This window comes from Coptis chinensis, chromosome 3, assembly GCF_015680905.1.
Source record: "Coptis chinensis isolate HL-2020 chromosome 3, ASM1568090v1, whole genome shotgun sequence".
Taxonomy (NCBI): Eukaryota; Viridiplantae; Streptophyta; class Magnoliopsida; order Ranunculales; family Ranunculaceae; genus Coptis; species Coptis chinensis.
The window spans coordinates 30129243-30149216 of record NC_141458.1 but is presented as its reverse complement, the minus strand read 5'-3'; the positions used below and the strand labels follow the sequence as shown (position 1 = coordinate 30149216).

The following is a 19974-nucleotide window of genomic DNA, read 5'->3' as shown; positions in this document are numbered from 1 at the left end:
AAGACAGGCGGGTACGTAATCTATACTTACATATTACGTATAGAACAGGGGGGAAAGAAGTTATACTTACATTTCACAGATTACGTATTATTTTTCTCCGGACAATTTCTTGAGTCATGGTTAGCAATATTTCCACATTTGTGACACTTTCTTCCTGAATTGTTTAGGGCTATCTCTCTGGGGGATTTCAATCTATCTGCTTTCTTCTTCCCCCTCCCTTTTGTTTGACAAATGTTGGGATTCAAAATCAATAGCTGAAACAAAGATTTGAAAGTCAAAATAAATCGCAAAATAAAATAAATATTTATATCAAATTAAACACTGAATTAAACACTAAATTTATATCAAATTAAATATTCAAATAAAAAAAACCTGTGATGTATTAACCGGTTGTATCGGCGGCTCTCTCGCAATCTGAAGGCTCTTCACCATCTCAAGTCTCCTTCAGAGGGAAGTTTCATTAAACTTTGAAATTCCAATAGCCATTTCACCAATCTTTTCAATAAAATATGAATAACCCTCAAAAGTATGTGACGCATCGTAAGCCACTTGAGAAGCAACCTTGATACAATGAGCAACTCTCAAAGGTTCATATGAGACATTCCTGACCACAAATCCAGTATCAAACTCCGCTCTATAAGTGTTAGCCTTTTGCATCCACCGCATCAATCTAAAATGGCTTGGAATCTGTTCAATATCGTAAGGAATTAAAACCTTCAAGATGTGATCACAAAGTATCCCCATAAACTGAAAATACTTGCATTCGCAGTCTGCCTCTAAGGTTCCGCTATCGAAATTCACTTTCAAAACGGACTTCTTCTGCGGGTCTTTGAACTTCACCATGTAGCTTCCGGTTCCATTATTGTCCATTTGTTGCCCATCAATTTTGTACTCCATCTTTGCCTTTTCTAGTTGCTCCTTAAATTTATTGAATATTAAGATCGTATAGACCTTCGCAACATGCATAAGGAGGAAAGTATCGTTAGGCATAATCCGTGAACTATGCTCGGTGTGGTAATCAAAATCTCTTTCTTTCCTACCAAGCAAAGCCAAAGACTTCTCATTACCATGTACAAAATGCATAAGCGTAGTCGTTGAATTGACAAACTAGTTACAATGAGTATTTATCGATTCACTTCGACCAATCGTGTGCATACCAGCAAAAAAGGTGTCACTGAGATAACAAGGAACCCATTTCTCCCGCATTGAATATATCTCTGTCAACCAAGGATTTTCAGACAACTCATACTTCTCAATGATTGTACACCATCTTCTCTCAAAATCAGCAATCCTATACGAAAAAGAAATAGTGTTCTTCAACTCAGTTACCAATGTCTCAAATTTGGTAAAGGACATCTTCTCTTGGAATTTCTGCATAATATGCCAGAGACAGTAACGATGACGAGTACCAATAAACACTTTAGCAATAGCTGCGGTCATCGTTTTATCCTAGTCAGTGATGATTGCAGTTGGCGCACGACCACTCATGGCTGCAGGCCAGGCCTTAAACAGCCATATGAATGTATCTTCTATCTCATCAAGCAACAATGCGTAACCAAACTGAATCGACTGATAATGATGGTTGACTCCAGTAAAAGGGGCAAAAGGCATGGAATATGCATTGGTACGATATGTGGTATCAAAAGACACAACATTTCCGAAATAGTCATACTGGCATCGAGACCTCCCATCAACCCAGAAAAAGTTCATCGCAATCCCATTTTCATCTAAATCAATAGCATAGTATAACCGGGGATCCTCGGCATTCTTCTGCATAAAATATTTCAGCACGGCAGTTGCATCACCTTCTTTAGGCATCTTTCTGGTCAGACCATAATGATGGTTTCAACAATCCTTCTGTATAAACCCAACTTCCTCAACATATGCCACTTTCCTAATAGGTAAATTGTTATCACTAAACATTTCGATCTAGCACTTCGCTACTTCAGGTATATGTTTGTTAGATTTCATGCAAATTCTCTTCGATGGGGTCACTAGACCGTGACTATGGTCATTCTGAGCAACGCTGACCTCATATATCTCTTCATGTATTCTTTTCTTAATACGAATTCTAGCTTGGCAACCACACCAGATAGTTGATGTATTTCTTAATCAGACTTGATCTCTCTTGTTAGAAACCCCTTCACGTGAGCAAACCAGTAAACAACCACTAACCAAATCCACATGATTTTGTTTCTTATTCGTCGTCCGAACATGAGTCTCAAATCCCTCTTGTTGACCATACTATTTGTAGTAAGTCTTTGTTTCGTCAACACTTGTAAAAGTCATTCCTATATAAGAAGAAGCTAATGTTTGCATACCTTGAACATGGGATTTAGTAGACGAAGACCCAACTACGTCTTCTTCGATATTGATTGATGTCTCTGTCTCTATTTCTATAAATCAAAAAAATTAAAAATATAAATAACTTAAACAGACGAAAATTCCATGTACATAAACAGTGTAAATAACTTAAACAAAAGAAAATCCTAATTAATATCATAAAATGGTATTTTGAACTTTCTTTCTAATCATCCGAAAGAGGTGTACTTTCAGCACTTTCTTTCTTTCTTATATTGGAGGTGTACGGTAATAAGAATACACTCTTCAAATTATAGAGAAAACTTATACTAATTCAAAAATTCACCTCTTCAAATTATAGAGAAAACAAATCACAACGAAAACATGAGAGAAAACAAAACAGATTTAGCTATAAAAATATATGGACTGCTTAATTAACAAATCACAACGCAATACCTCACAACAAATCACAATGCAACTGCTTGATTTGGGTTTGTTTAAGTTTTCGATCATGTTTGTTGGAGAGAAGAAGGTTTGCTGGAGAAAAAGTCGATCTAATTTTGGCTTTGAGAAGAAACGTTTTGAGCTAACTAATAAGTGGAGATCAGGTTTGCTAGAGAGAAGAAAGATTGCTAGAGAAAAAGTCGACCAAAATTTTGGATTTTCAATTTTGGTACGAAATGACCAATACCACTTGTTTTTGTATTGAGCCAAAGGTTTTTAGCTTTTAGATTGTTTAAAATCAAGATGTAATCCGACGGTTCAGGAGAGGTGTAAGATAGGGATGTCACCCTAAAAGTGTCAGTATATCAAAACCGTATATATATCTCTACTACTAGTATAGTCTATAATGATCGTGGCCTCTTAAATTCATCCGGGACTTTTTCTGACGCATAATACCCTTGATGAATAATAAAATCAGATGCCTACCTATTTATTAATGAGGACTACTTTGTCTTTTGATGTGTTTATAAATTTTCAGTACCAATATTATCCTTAAATAAAATAATTGCTTAACACCTTTAAAAAGGGCCAATTAGTCTTTTCATGTGGGAGTATATTATAAAACCAAATCCACGCAATGCTCAATTGTACGCATTACTATAAATGTCATTTATTAATTATTAGTAATAATTGGGTTATTTAATAAGAGTTTCATTTAATCAGCTAATAGGAACCGTCTTTTCTCCCTTCTCTCCCATCTCTTCTGTTTCTCATAATTTTTTTACCAACAAAATTCGGTCTGCATTTTCTGCAAAACCCCACTTCTTCTACATCTATCTCTCCTAATTGATATAGCCAATTCACTTTGTTCTAATATCAATACCACACGACCTGAACGCCAACAGAAAGCCATATTTTCTGTAAAGAGACAACATTTAGTTCGTTTGGCTGCTAAGACTGCATCTCTTGACATTAACCACATCTGCACAAAGGGGTCAGGTACTTTCTAGGAACTTCGAATTATGACATTTAGTTCGTTCGTTTAGTTCGTTTTGGATTATGATTTTTGAGAAGTTATATGTAGGGGTTTGCTATCTTAAAAAAAAAAAAAAAAAGAACTTCGAATTGATTACTTAACACGTCCAATTTTTTTTATAGGTGTATTGAGTTTGATTATTTCTTCCCAAGAGCAGCAATAAATTTCTGGGTATGCATATTCATCTTCCCTCTCTCTATCTTTGTTCAAAACATTCTTATTGATTTACGCTCTGTCAGACTAAAAACATTCATGAAGTAGACATGATGCACCAGTTAAAATGCATAACTTAAACAGTTGCCTAAAGTAATTACAGTTCAGAGATTTATCAAGCAAACACTATTACAACAAGAGAAACATATCTAAGATCATAAGTATTCTTTTATCCCCATTGTATCTAAGCTAAATAATGAATAGTAATCTTATTCTGATTAGACCTTTCTTCATTGTCAGCTCATCCAAGTACGAACTCTTTTGCAGAAGGACAAGTTGATAATCCTGTATCCAGTTGAGTAGTTGAGTTGCATAGAAAAGGCTTCGAGGTGTAGTCTTATAGATGATCTAGGGAAACTTATATTGTAACTTTTGATACTGCATAATTAGATTTGAGAGGATCTAGAAATCCTTTTCTTATAAGGCCTTTCTGGTTCGGACCCATTTGTTTCTTTGTTATATTTCATGGTATTTACACTTAATTGATTGTTTTATTACTTTTTCAGTGCAACTGCTATATCTACTATGCTAATATTACTTGGTGTGTTTTACGGTATAGCTTTATTGGCAGAGATCAAAGAAATCAATGAGAAGAAGCGTAAAGAGGATGATGTGCTTCTTGCCATTGCTGCTGGGAACAGAAGACCTATAATTCCAAATCTCGAATATGTATACTGTGATCCAAATATTCATGAAGACTTGTATCAGCTCATAAAATTCTCATGTGGCGAGGTTTGCTCAACTTCATAGCAATTGGATAAAGTTACGAAGATTTGGACAAACTGCTTGGAGCCGATTCTTGGGGTTCCCCAGCGGCCACAGGGTGTAGAGGACGGTGAAGATGTTGTAAAGGATAATAATCAAGTTATTAAAAATCCGGTAGGAAGAAATGATGGACTGGGTGCGGAAGCTGCTATCACTAATATGCCAAATACTTCAAGCAATGGGGATGGCAACATTCTATCTGAGCAAGAAGGTTCTTTTAGGGACAGGTTGGTAATTGGTAAAACAGCTAAGGAAAATGGCCATGACGCCGGTCGAAGTGCTCATAAGAGCCGTTCTTTATGCAGTACACCTCAGCGTGGTGATGCACAGAATAATGTTTCCATGGCTGGTGATAGGTCTCGAGCTAGCAAAGAAGTTACATCTATTGAACGGCTAACTGATTCTAATGCTTCACCATCATTTAGAGAAGAACAAATTTATGGTGATGTTGACATTTCATCAGGGTTGTATATTGACCTGAAATATATGCAGTTTCCCTCTTTACTTTGGGTGGGATTGATCATCCCTACATTCTCTTTCCTTTCCTGTAATCCGAATTATGGTACTGAGGCTCTGTTTTGTTGCAAGGGCTTAGCACCAGACCCTCCAGAACTTGTCATGTGGTTGAGGCTCTGGAGCCCAGAGCTCATAATGAAGCTTTACTATCATAAGAGGTAAGTTTTCATTGCTTTATGGCTTGTTCTGTTATAGTTTCTTTTAGTCATTAGTGTGTCATTTACCTAAAGTTTGTGCGCATGCCTGTCGCACTTTTGTCATAATCATGTGATATATTGCTGTTGGCATACCTCTATGAATTGCATTGAGAGAACATTTTGTAAGGAAAAACCACACAAAAGTTGAGGGAATCAGAGTAGTTTCATAATATGAGACATTACCTAAAGTTTCATAATATGAGACATTACTTAGGACCAAAAATTTTGTGCAACTAACATTTATTTGTTAAATTTTAAATTAAAACGTGTTGAATCATGAGGCTTATACATTATTGCCCTCCGAGTTGAGGCTTATGCCTGACATATCTGAGTTGAGGGTTATGGCTGACAGATTTGAGTATGCCAGTGGCTTACTCACTTCTTTGTATTTAAGTTGATCAAACCTTATGTTAGTGGGAAAAGGAAATATCATAGATCAATAAAGTTATGAAGATAAACATGTCAATCAACGGATCAAGAAATGGTGGGCCACTTTGTAGGTTTCAATGATCCATCTATGTTGTTCTAACCTTGCATAGCATTGGTGAAGCATGATCAGTAATTAGATGTTTAAAATTATATCTGGTCCAAAATTCGAATGTCTTAGCTTTTGAATTTCCCTATATTGATTTTAATGGTGAACTAGGATGTGTACTTGCTTTTATTATTATTTATTTGATCCATGAGTTGAGAGGGCATACATACAAACTCCATTAGTTTTTAGTTTTTATTGGGCATGGATAAGATGATTATCAATTAACGTCAAGTCTCAGTGGATTTCATTTAGATAACTGCCCAGTTAAGATGTCATTATGCTTATAAAATTTGGTGGTATGCAGAATCCAATTTGTTTGTGAATTTCTATTATGTATAGGGTGGCAGTAGTAGGAGGAAAGTTTTGACGGTAGAAGGAACTAGGAGTAGCAAATGTCAGGTAGAATCTGGAAGTAACTTGAAAAATGAAAGAGAGGAAGGTGAATTCTCACCCAATGGAGATATTGAAGGGGATAATTTTGCTGTCTGTTGAGATTCTGACATACTTGGTGATTCTAAAGCAAAGGATAGTGCTGTAAGCAGGCAATATCACGATACCCATGGAGTAGATATATGTGTTGAGGAAGCAAAAGAGAACAATGGAGAGGCTGATGATGAGGGTGAGGAGAGTGCTCAAAGATCTACAGAGGATAGTGATAGTGCTTCCGAGGCCGATGAAGATGTTTCAGGGAGGGAGTCTGGGGATGGTGAAAAGTGCTCACGTGAAGATCATGAGGAAGAGGAAGAAGATGCTGATCATGATGCTAAGGCTGAAAGTGAAGGTGAGGCTGAAGGGATGGCTGATGTAAATGATACTGAAGGCGATGGGATGCTATTGCCAAATCCAGAATGCGATTTAAATGCCATGAAGCCTCTTGCCAAACATGTTCCTCCAGCATTATCCGATAAGAAAACGGAAGAGTCTCGAATTTTTTATGGGAATGATTCCTTCTATGTTTTGTTTAGGCTTCATCAAGTAAGTTACTTTCTTATTAAGATCATAATTTAAACTACTCTTGAGCCTTAGCATCTATGATTCCCCTAGATTAAATACTTACATTACTGGTCATTTGGACAGGGCTTTCATTGTCTGATTCTTTGATATCACTAAAAGTAGGATGCTATTGTGGTGGAGTCTCTGCTACACGATCAATGTCCATTGCCTGACTACTCAATCTCTATATCTTCGTTATTGTCAGCTTCATTGCTCAACCAAAAGAAAGGTGAAAACACAGGTTCTCCCTTTGCAGTAAAAAGAAGGCCTCTCCTTCAGTGCATTTTGAACCATCCCAAGGGCCTTTTTCTGATTTTTTACTCAATCTTTCTTCACACTTCTGTGCAGGTGATGGGGTCTCAGATGGAAGGCACTGCGGCACATGAACCCTTTTCTTTGCTGGAAAAGAAGGTTTCACAGACAAATGAGCATCAGATGTATTTTCATTGTTCTTCCCTAAATCTTTTGACCCTTTCTTCCTGAATTTTCTCTGCTTCTTTGGTTTTCCATGAGAAACTTCACCAGTATTTGATCTCCCAAGATTGCCACGTGAACATTTCAGGTTCTTTCTGATAACTCCACCAGTATCTGCTTCTTTGGTATTTCAGGTTCCTTCTATGTTTTGTCTTTGTCATGAACATTTCTCTCCCATGTTGTTTAGTTCGAATTCATTGTTTTGAAACACCCACTGCAGCATGATGTGTTGATCTACATTCAGTTAATTTGACCATGCTTTTGACCCATATATCCAAACTTTATGCAAATATCTCAACACACTAAGTTGAGAGTGGTTCTTCATGGGGCAATCCAAATTTCTCTCTTTAAATGCAACATGCTGATTACGATCTTAAATTTTGGATTCTTTTCTTTCAATGCATAGATTATCAATTTATCATGGAACAACAAATGGTAGCTGAATTTCATTGGGCAAGAGTATGAGATCAATTTTGAGACCAATGCGGATGATGCTCAGGTATGTATACTCTTAATGCTATGGTAACCTGAAATTTTTAGTTTGAAATTATATTTTGTTATTTGAATTGATAGAATATCTTTAGTTGATTTAGCTGAAGAAATTGTAATAATCTTTAATATCAATTAATGACTGATATGTATGTTGGTGGTAAAGAAACTCACTCTGAGACCTCTGAGATGATTCAAAGTGTTTCATAACCCCACCATATACTATCCTATCTTATTGTAGACCTTGAAAAAATTTATGCTCACTTCTCCTTAGTATAAGACGAAAATGAAGTTATATTTTACCACATTGACTGGTAGATTAAAATATTAGTATGACAAGTCTGAACCTCCCAAGGCTTGACCAGTAGCCCACTGGACTACTTCTATCTATGTTGTTGGGAACCAGTTTATGGTGCATGTTCATATGGAATACTTCTGTCATACTACATAGTTGCTAGCCATGAAAACTCCGAGCAATCCAAAGCGTGCCTACGCGGTAGGTTCGCCTCAGAGCTAAGGATGCTTACGGTCATCTAGGCTCCTGTCTAGCCCTTAAGTTCACCTCATTGCCTAACATCGCTTGAGCCTTTAACTGCATAACAGGAAGCTGATGTAGTATGTTATGCAGTATGTTTTTATCAGGAAATTGCTATTGCTTATTGTTTAACTTCTTGCCATAAATCCTATATCTCCCTCAAAATTGGTATTGGAGTGGGTTATCTAACATGATTTTCTGCCCACTCTTGCCTCTAGATAGCAATCTATGGCAAGTCTCCCTCTGCAACGAGTATCTCAAACTGCTTTTGACATGCTCTTATAATGCCTATCTACTTGTCTTGGATAAATAGTGTTTTTTATTGAGAATTCTAATTAACCAACTTGGACAAATAAGTGGAGTCATCCTCTAAATGTGCATATTTGAATTAATTGTAGTTATCTACTATTTTTTTTTTTGGATAAAAATTATCTACTATTTGGTTATTGGCCAATTCCTTTTCTATTCTGACATTAATTTGTGCTGCAGCCTTCACTCTATTTCTTTCATAATGGTGTTTTGGCCAACGAAATGATTGGTTATAAAGTAGAACGTTTGATGAAGATCATGGAGCAGCTTTACAAGTAATCACGTAGTCGCAATATGCTATTGACATGGGCAGGCATGTAGGCATTGTACGCCATTTTCTAACACTCAACATACAAACTATGCACTACTACAGTGTGCATGGAGATATTATTGATACCATTGAAGAGGCCACTGACATAGAATGGACTACTACAGTGTGTATGGAAACTGATTCAGTGGAAGCTGCTTATGCTTTTGGAACAGATAGATAATTAGATAAGATATCAGCCTGTTTAAGCGATGAATCGCCTCAGCATCAATTAAGCGGAGTCTAATTAAGCATCTAAATCACTAAATGGGGAGCAAAGTTGAAGGTTCAGGAAATGGATAGGTTTAAATGAAGACCTGATTAGTTAACCAAGCAAGTCTATTTTAGATTTTAGTAACTGTTATGGAAAGTTTAGGCATAGGATTGGCTGTTGGATATTGATTTAATCTTTTCAATTTTTTGATATATGAGATTAAGTAGCAAAGTGGAAAAACACACTGTAATGACTAACCAAATGAACATGCATTTAACAATAGTAACTACAAAACGATTTCATGCGTCACGAATTAGCATAATAATATTAGAAGCTTTGAAGCTCAGCTCAATCTCGCAGGTGACTTGGTGACATTGCCTCCACATTCTTGATGACTCCCACAAAAACTGCCTTGTGCACCATTGACTCTTACCTGATCGACTTTAATTTGAATTGAGCAACACCATTAGTTATCCATTGGCATTGCCACCATTTCTATATTTATATCTAAACATTATCGCTTATTTCAGGCGCAACGCGCGTGCAATTTTGCTAGTATTAGTAAATGTGATTTGCTAAAGAAGCACATCAATGATCACATAGTGATTTAATCTTTGTCTTCAGTATGTCAATTAAATACTTAAGCCAATGTCTAAGCGGATCCCATGTCCAAGCAATAATAAGTAATATGCAACACTTTTACCACTAAAAGTTCTACAAAAAAAATAAGCTTTCATCATTTTCAAGCTAGCTTTGTAACAATAAAGCTACTTGCATGAATCGTGTAGCCGGTTAGTTAGACATAATCACCCAAAAAGTTAAGATACCGCAGATTTCAATGTGTAAACGTCATTACCATCCCTGTCAATGGATAGGCCAACCAACTCATCAATCCACCCCAAAGTGAGATTTTCTGACAATTAACAATGGCAGGAAGGTATGAAATTTAGGCATCTAATTAACTTAATACCAATTGGTGTATATGGAGAGGCTCTAAGACTTAAATAATTTTATAGGTGGCTTAAGATATACACGATATTGAATTTTTTTTTTCGTTAATAAACACTATATTGATTTCAAGACGCCCCCACGCATGGCGTATTTTGAACCTAATACATAGACAAGTTTTAAATGGGGTGACTTAAATGGGGTGAATGAGCCCTTTGAACTAGAGAAATAGCCCTGTGATACTATGTTGTTTATGGGCATCCGACTTAAATCTAATATCAGTGCAGTTTTGACAGGTAGAAATACCACTGTTCTAAATATAGGTGTAGTCGGTCTCTAGGTGTTAGGCGGTGCCCAACCGACTCGTCTAGGCCCAAATTGTTTAAAAAATCGGTGGACTGACTAGACGGGTTTAGATGGACCGATTATGTGGGCTAGACGGGTCTAGGCGGTCCAGTTATTTTTTTTAAAATGATTAAATGTTGAAAATTAAAGGCCCATATAGACTTAAGATTTGAATGAATTTAAAATATTAAAGTCTAATGTAAATTATATGCCACTATAACAAAGAGTATGTTTTTATATGAAGTCGATATTCTTTAACTATTACGTATTTTTGTAATAAATATTTTTGTTTGTGTTTGTTTTTTGAGTTATGGTAAATGATTTTCTTCATTTCTTGTAGTATAAGTGTGTATTACTATATATATTAGGAAAAAACAACTCTCTAGCGCCTAGTCGGTCTAAGCACTCCCTAGAAGGCCTAGGCACTAGGCGCTCTCCCACCATCCGACTACCGCCTAGTGTTTTTTAAAACACTGAGAAATACAACCCCTTGCAAACACAATTCTGAAAATACATTTTAAAAAGAAATTTTGTAGACGTTTTGGAATACTAGTACTCAAGGAAAAAAAAATACACTAAAATAAAATGTATTTGTAACCGGAAGCTAGAACTTACATATATAATGTCCTCTCAAACATCCTCCAAAATATTGACACGAAATAATTGAAGAGATGCAGAACTAATATAATATTGTGCATGATAACTGATAAGTAAAAAGCCTGGCCAAATCTCTGATAACAAATTGTTGCAATCCATTTGCATCTATTATTGGCAACAGACATGGGGACAATCTTTAACGTCCTACATTAACATTTCATGGCCCAGAGGGTCCAAACGAACCCAACTGAAGGATCACTGCTGTAGTGCTGTTTTACCACCGTTGGGCGGGTCATAATTTTCAGTTTCATCTGAAAGGGCTCAACAATTCAACATTCTTATTGTAGCAGCAAAAGTATGTCCATGACTCCATGCACCACATCCAGTATGTTCATTCAGTGGTTAATAATCTCTTTTTTCTACTGTCTGGAATCGGTTCTAGTGGATTATGGTACGGTAAGGAAGACCATGGATGATGGACCGTCCAACATGAAAAACTGCCCATGACCACCCAACAAGTCAAAACACGTGGTTCACTGGTTCATGCTTGAGTTTTTAAAAAGTACTAAAATACAAGGGATATCACTAATGTGACAAATACGTAACGCCACATTCTTCAGGTTCATAAAAGGTACTTTCGAAATACATGACAACGTGACTTTTAGAAATGGTGATTCCCGAGAAAAAAAAAGGACAGCGTGACTTTAAGGTCTAGTGGACAGGCATTTCACATGCAGCAATACTGAACTGTATGAGATTTGAGAAACCGGACCGTGTCTTAATGTTGTTGCGTCCAATCTATGTTTGCGGAGTTTCCAAAGGGTATCTCATTTTCGTATATGGACTCGCCTCACGCCTGCTGAGATCATTATAAGGGTAACTTTTTGAATCGAACGTTCACTTAAAAGATTAGGATTAGGACAGAGTAGCGCGTTGAATGTGGTAGAGAAGATTTATTTCACTTTTGGAGGTAGCCTCCACTTAATGATAGTATGAAATACTATTAATATCTTTCTACAATATTTATATATGGAAACATTGTATCTCATATATACGACATTATGTAATGCTGTAACATTCGTATTTGGATAACCTGAAAATACACATTTAACTGAATTAAATATTATTAGAGTAAGACATTGTATCTTATATGTACGACATTATGTGATGTTATTAAATAACACGTTTAACTGAACTAAATATGATCATAGTAAGACATTGTATCTCATATGTACGACATTATGTGTTGCTGTTAAATGACACGATAAACTGAACTAAATATGATTATAGTAAGACATTATGGCTCTGTTTGGCAGTAACAACTTATTCTGTACTAGGTGGTACTTAGCCAAATTTGAGTATCCAATTCTCGTGGTTCATGTCCCAGATGATCAATAACACAAGTTGTTTGGTTCTTGCCTACTCTTCCTCAAAACTTATTGCACCGTAAACACACAAAATAATCATGAAAAACTTCAAATAGAAAACCCAATACAATGTAATCTTAAAACATATTGTTAATCAAACTCCCAAATTAATATACCAAAACAACCACATATATATTTCTATTTTCTTGAAAGAAATTTACAAAGAAATATTACATAAACTTTTTTTAGTAGCAACAATTTGGAAATAAAAATCAAGTGGGTTTCATTTTGTATCTTCAAAATTGAGAAATCAAGAGATGATATGAGTAGAGAGATGTTCAAATTTGAAAAATAGAGATTTTGTGTGATGAAAACGGTGGGTTTTGCTTTGAGATATTGACTTTTCTTTTGTTTAAGTAAGAGAAAACAAGGTGTGGAGAGAAGATGGTGGTGGTGGGGGGAATAAATTGTTGAAGTGGTGAAGAAGAAGAGAGCACGCTGTGTTTTCTCATTTTTTTTTTTGTCGGTCCTTTTCTTATTTAGTATGATGTAGATTGAAATCCAACCTTTTCCAATGGATACCGTTATTCATACTTTTGTGGTTGGGCCAACCAACTAGTAGCTTAAGGTCTACAGGCTTGGGCTCAAAAAATAGGAACCAAACATAAAAATCGGGATAGTGCACCCTAACCCATGAATGGGTTGGGCAATACAGGCTACCAAACAGGGCCTTGTACGACATTATGTGGTGTTGTTAAATTCGTATTTGGATAACCTGAAAATATACACTTATTATGGTTTTCATCCCTATTGCCACTACTACTTCAGGTCTCTTTCCAATAATCCAGTACTCATCAAATGTTCTCATCTCTACATGAGTTTTCCACCAAAAGTTAGCTTCTATTATCAAATAATTCTTATTGAATAACCTGAAAATACACGTTTAACTGAACTAAATATTATCATAATAAGACATTGTATCTCACATATACGACATTATGTAGTGTTGTTAAATGACACGTTTAATTGAACTAAATATGATCATAGCAAGTTATTATATCTCACTTGTACAACACTTTGATTGTCAAACAACATCTTTTTGATGAACTCCATGGCCTCATCAAAACATCATGTATTTCTCAACAAGTTCACGACAAACACATATAAATGGTTGACCTTACTGATTGATTTAGTATGTAATATCCCCTCATCAATATCAATAGGACACCTCATGCTAAGGATACTCCTACAAATGTTTGCCCATTGGGTATTAGTCTTATCTCTTTAAATAGTGAATCAATAGAAAGCATACCCGATTATGATCGATAACGTCTCCGATAACAATGAGGCACCCATAATCCTTCCCGTAACTTACAAGAGCAACTTTCCTAATCTCAACATATCATTTGAATGACATTAATTTTTGAAGATCTGTGAAGAGAAACATTAGAGTAAGAGGATTAAAACTAAATTATTGTTTTTAGTTCTTTTTTTTCATTCAAAGATTAGAGAGGTGGGAGAGAGTATTGGTGAGAAAGAGAGAGAGAGAGAGGGGTGGGAGAGAACATTGGCGAGAGAGAAGGAGAAAAAGAATGAAAGGGTATAAACGTAACAAGCAGTTTGTTTTTTGTGGGGGCTACATCCATAGTTGGAATAAAACTTCTCTACTACTTTCAATGAGCTACTTTGTCTTAATTTTCTATTCAACGTCCGATTCTGGAATTAACCGTAATTATAATTACTAGCTTCTGTGCACGTGTATCCACATGTCTTTTTTGTTCTCAAAATATGGGTGGGTCTCCTAATGTGACAGTTTTTTTTTTTAATTTATAAATTTGCCCCGTGAACATATGTTATTCGCACCCATGGTCAAATTACCATTTTGCCACTCAAAAAAATAAAAATAATAATAATAAATTAAGAAATTGCCATCGTGAAATCACAAAATAATGATTCTGCCACCGTACACAAAACATTGGATTTGTGTCTATGACAGGGGCAAAAATGTCATTTCTCACTCTTAAAAAGCATTTTATGACATTTATCAATCAACAAAAACAACCCAACATAAGTAAATTTCTTTAAAGAAACTGATTTTATTAAGATAAGAATTGAATGTACAATATCGAACATGAACATAACTAATTGTTACATCAAGTCATAAAATAGCTAAGTAAAAAGTTATTTACATATTTCCCTAAGAAAGCTAATAGTAGCTCCAAAATCTTCTCTTTGAAATTGACATACATTGAACCTACCAAGCCAAGATGAAAATATTAAATGATTAGTTTGACAATTAACATATTTCAGTAATCCAAATACCAAAATAAATTTTATTTCGCTCACTCTTTAACAGCTTACAAAAAAGTATAGCAAATACTTACTCTTTGCCAATAGATGTATCACAAAGAAAACCATTGTAAGAAATACTCACCATAAACCGAAAGTCGTTCACTCCCAAACGCCTTTCACTATTTCAAATTTAAGTACCTTTTGTTCTTGATTTTTATACATGGTTTTCATTGCCATTTCTGATTTAAATGCCCAATCTTGTATGGCAAAGTTCTTGACTTGGTTACTGTGCACATGGAGAAATCTTAGGTCTAGCCTCATGCATGCTCTTGCTCTCATTATTCATTTAGTTGACAAGGCATCATAGACTAAACTCGGATTGTTGTGTGTTCAATAAAACTTTTGGATTAAGCAATGACTTGTAGGGGAAACTAATATACACTATGTATTTAGAAAATAGAAAGTTGACTTGTTTGCCTCTTTTGATATTATCCCTTCTAGCCATCTCTGATGCAACAAAATCATCATTTTCCTCCTACAAGAATAAGGTGAATTTAAAAAACTAAAGAATTCGATAAATGCAAGCCAACATGAAATATCATTACTATTCATCTAAGTAGTACTTTACCATATTGCTACTGTATGTACATAAACCTAACTTGAGAAAGAAAGTTATGCCCAACTGTTACAATTAGGCAAATTAAGTCGTGACGTATAAAATATGGCGTTTACATGTACTCTGGAGAGTAAAGACCACATTGGGCTCATCGTGGATCTCAATGGCAAACCTACCAAGTTCCACGCTTAGCGAGTAACAACTTAATATTGAACCTATCACTGGGCAACTCGACAAATGTAATGCTCCAAAACTCAAACAATTACAAACCTATGACACGTGGTTTTTATGGCAAAATTTAGGCAGCATCTCCTTTGTATTTTCGACATTTCATAAATATAAACCTGTCAGAACCTGAAAATCACAATAATATATTTTTCATTGGTTAACCCAACTACTTAACTGTCTCGAAGATGCCAGAGCAGTTGTAGACACCCTAATTTTGCACCTCAGGCATAATTCATTCACGATTTTGCCTTGAATTAAATTTGATAATATAAGGTGATTTACATTCTAGAGTCTTCATTTTTACATCAAATTTCTTTTTTTTTATCTTATATTAGTGTCTTTAGGCTCCCCTCATCATGTCCTAACTATGGCTGAAGTTTCATTCCTTTCTGAATTTCGAGCTGAAAATAACCAAAAAGCCCCTATAACCCTTTGGAGCCCAATTTTCGAATTTTCCACTCTTTATTTGGATGAGTTTATTTCATATTTGATTTCCCCTCAAAAAATCCTTCGAAATGAGTACAAGCTTGCCTAGGTTCCTTTTGGATTTTAGAAACCCTAATCTTGCCCTATCCCATTTCAGCCCGTTGTGCGCGATGTTCAGTGTAATATATTTTTGGAGTAAGTTTTCAACCCAAGGGTATTTTTAATAGTTCATGGTCCTTCCTAATCGATTAGTGAACAATATTTGTGAATAAGTGTCTAATTTTGACCCGGTCAAAGGGAATTTGCAGTGTTAAGAAAATGGTCAAAACGGGCCTTTCTGGTTGGATTTAGACATGTGCACTTGGGCTATGGATCCAGCTCGTGTTGGACTTCTTCTTTAAGGTTTCTAGATTATTCTCAAGCCTCTAAATCCCTAGATAACCTTCCTTATTTGTTCGATTTGATCCTTAAAATCAAGCATTTATAGAGAATATGTCATTTTGGCGCCATGTTTGGAAACTCAAGATTGTGGGAATATTGAGCACGTCTAGGGTTTGGTTTTTTGCCCTAATCCATTTGCAAGACCTAGAAATCAAGGGCCAAGATCGCACCTCTCTTTCCACCTCTTGAATCAACGGCCAAATTTAGGAGGTGCATCAAGAAAGATATCAAACCATTTGATTTTTCTTAATCAACACTCAACCTTTGGATCAAACTCATTACCATATTGGAATCCACGCCCAAACACTATAAATAGGGATCTCATTCACTCATAAAAAAACATCTGGAGCTAGTTATTCGGAGCTAATAATCTTAAACTAGTTATTCAAAACTAAGGATCTTCAGCTAGTTATTCAGAGCTAATAGCCTAGTAGTCTTCTTTTCTTTAGTGTTCTTCATCTTTCTTTCCAGTTCTTCATTTTTAGGCATCTTTTCTCCTAGTTCAATCCTGAGTAGAAGCTCCATTTCATCAAAAGTTGTTTCTTCTCCCAAATCACTTGTTTCAATCATCAAAAGTGTCAATTCAAGATCAAATTCATCATCATCATTCATCAACAATCAATCAATCAATCTACAATCAAGTATGAGACAACATTCCAAACAAGGTGATATCTCTCTTTTCTCTACATTTAGCATTGCATATTAGAATTATTTTTTAGTCTTATTATAGTATATAGTTATTAGCTTTTAAATAATTTAGCGAAGATCATCTAACTTGGTAGTTAAAGTTCAAGCTTTCTTTATTCACCTATCTTCACAATTGCACACCTCAATAGAAGTAAGGCTTGTTTGACCAGGCGAACGTGGGTGCCTAACACCTTCCCACATTATACCTTGACTCCCGAACCCAATAATCATCTAATTTCGAGGGCTAGTCCTTCACATAGGTTTTACTCAACTTTTCTTTAACAAAGTTAGCGGTGACTCTAAAATCAATTGCATAGACCTAGGTACACATTTTTGTGCGTACAGGTTTTTTGGCAACTCTGCTAGGGAAGCCCTAGAGAGTCAGACTTATGTTTTCTTTTGAGGTGTTTTCAGTTAAGATAGGAAAGAAGAAGGCTTATCCATAAGCCAGTTAGAACAGAAGGTCAGGGTTAAGGTTATCTCGCGCAACCATTAACTCGCTGATTGAAATGGAGAATCTACTAGACGGTTCTTCTCAAGCATTATCTGTGCCACCTATATCTTCATCACAAATGTCTATGCCACAAGGAAGTTCTCCACTAGTACCTCCGCTTGAAATGCAAATTTTATCAAGTAACACTCGAACTCCTCATACAAATGGCTCTGGTGAATCATCAACCCTTACCAGTCAAGAGGAATTGATGGAGAAGGCGATGGAAAAGATGTTTCTCAAAATGATGTCAAAGTTTGCAATAACTCCATGTCTGGGTTAACCATAACAACCAAGCATCACACTACCCCCCATGGTTAGTACCAATCCTACCATTATACCAACCTCATTACCCACTCCACATGCGCTACACATAGATCAACCCAATTGCATGTTCCTATGCCAACCCATACTTCATCCCAATTTTTTCCTCAGGATAACCCAACCTACATGCCTCAACCATCAACTCATCAAACTTTCCAAAGTCCAAACCAATATCCCACTACAAACATGATGTCTAACCCATTCATGGTACCAACCCCAACCTATTTTCCACAAACTCCACAACCACTATTCTACACGAACCCCCAATACCAAGTGCAAAATCCAATCCAACCGCATGTTAATCCTGTAATGGAGGAGATTAAGAAATTGAAGGAAGCAATGATCAAGATGAAAGGTGAAAACTTGGACCTTGATAATCTGTGTCCATATCCACAAATCAGAATACCACATATGAAGGAACCGGTTGCCCAAAGGCCCACATTCGTATGTATGCAAGTTATCTACAACCTATGGGAATCGGGCCAGAACTAATGGTTTAACTGTTCCAAAGGAGTCTTAAGGGTGCAGCCCTTACTTGGTGGATAAATACTGAGATGCAAAAAATCAAGACTTGTCCTGAACTGGTAAATACTTTCGTAGCTTACTTCTCTTACGACACTGATATCCAAATAGGGCTAAGGCAACTTGAAGCTTTAAAGCAAGGTCTAAATGAGAGTTTTACTGAGTACATTACAAGATGGAGGACAAAAGCAGCCCAAATCATTGATAGGCCCACAGAGCAGGAGCAGATCAGGATGGTTATGAAGAGCTTGAATCAAAAGTATGCGACCAGGCTAAGTGCTAGTTATCATCAGACATATCAACCCTTAGTTGCAACTAAATCACAAATTGAAGATGGGTTATCATCTGGCAATATTTCTCCCATCATCTCAATATCTACAAGATCTAACCCACAGAAGAAGAAGCCTCCTACTGTAACGGTGAACAACAAAGAAGCCAATGCGGTTGCTACACAAGTTCAACCTTAGCAACATGCACAAATCCAGGCAAAGGTGACAACTCATCCTTCTTCCAATTAGGTCATTTTTCCTCCAAGGCAGCAAGATAGGCGTTTTCCCAGGCAACAGAGGTAGTTCACAGAATTGGGTTACCCATTACAAGTTGTTATGAAGGCTTTAATCTAACAAGGCCTGATTACGTTGATGCAACCGAGGCCTCCTCCAAATCTACTAGCATTTTGGTATGACACTTCGAAACATAATGACTTCCATCAAGCTCCAGGTCACACAACGGAGAGGTGCATGCTCCTTAAGCATCTTATCCAAAACTTAATTGACGAGGGTAAGATAGATGTATCAAGTCTCAGCACTCCCAATGTATCGACAAATCCATTACCAACTTATAATGGAAGAGTTAATACTTTGGAAATTGTCAAGAAAGATCCGACATCATTCATCATTCCGGTCAGATAAACATCCAATGTTAGCACCACAAGGCCAGTCAATCTTCAAAATGCAATTAGAGAATGCATGGAGCAAACAAAGCCTAAAGGTATCCAACTAAATGAGGTGGTGGCACCATTTCTACATACTCCACTGATTCAAAAGTCATTTAAGTTGACTAGAGAGCATTTGGAGTCTTTTATGATGTAGAGGCCCGTTACAAAATGGGTAGATCCTTTGAATACATCTCAATCTGCAACATTACAAGTTGGGTCAAAATCTCAGGGACTAGTGATTTGCCATAATCCAACTCAGGAATAGGTAATCCCAAATCCTATCACAATCCCCAAGGTCCAGTTTGTGCCAGCCAAGAGTCACAATACAAAGCAGGCCGGTTCTAGAGGAGAAGTTGATGAAGCCCGAGAAAAGTGAAGATGACTCAGTAATCTCACTGCATCAGTTGAAGCAATTAGAACCTAGTT

General features: G+C 36.2%; 1 protein-coding gene across 19 annotated transcripts; it reads left to right on the top strand.

Moving 5' to 3' along the window:
* Nucleotides 1-3424: 3424 nt before the first annotated feature.
* On the top strand, nt 3425-9568 carry LOC147509096 (paired amphipathic helix protein Sin3-like 4). 19 transcript variants are annotated; one of them, XM_086601410.1, is made up of 8 exons: nt 3425-3744; nt 3904-3952; nt 4554-5269; nt 5348-5433; nt 6312-6982; nt 7085-7229; nt 7349-7973; nt 8988-9568. In XM_086601410.1, exons 3-5 carry the CDS (start codon nt 4919-4921, stop codon nt 6355-6357), a joined length of 483 nt encoding a protein of 160 aa, XP_086457536.1. In that variant the 5' UTR covers nt 3425-3744; nt 3904-3952; nt 4554-4918; the 3' UTR covers nt 6358-6982; nt 7085-7229; nt 7349-7973; nt 8988-9568. The 19 variants fall into 19 exon arrangements, with proteins under 19 accessions (XP_086457536.1, XP_086457527.1, XP_086457528.1 ...); XM_086601401.1 differs by adding an exon at nt 4262-4288 and having other exon boundaries at nt 4554-5433; XM_086601402.1 differs by adding an exon at nt 4262-4296 and having other exon boundaries at nt 4554-5433.
* Nucleotides 9569-19974: the final 10406 nt, after the last annotated feature.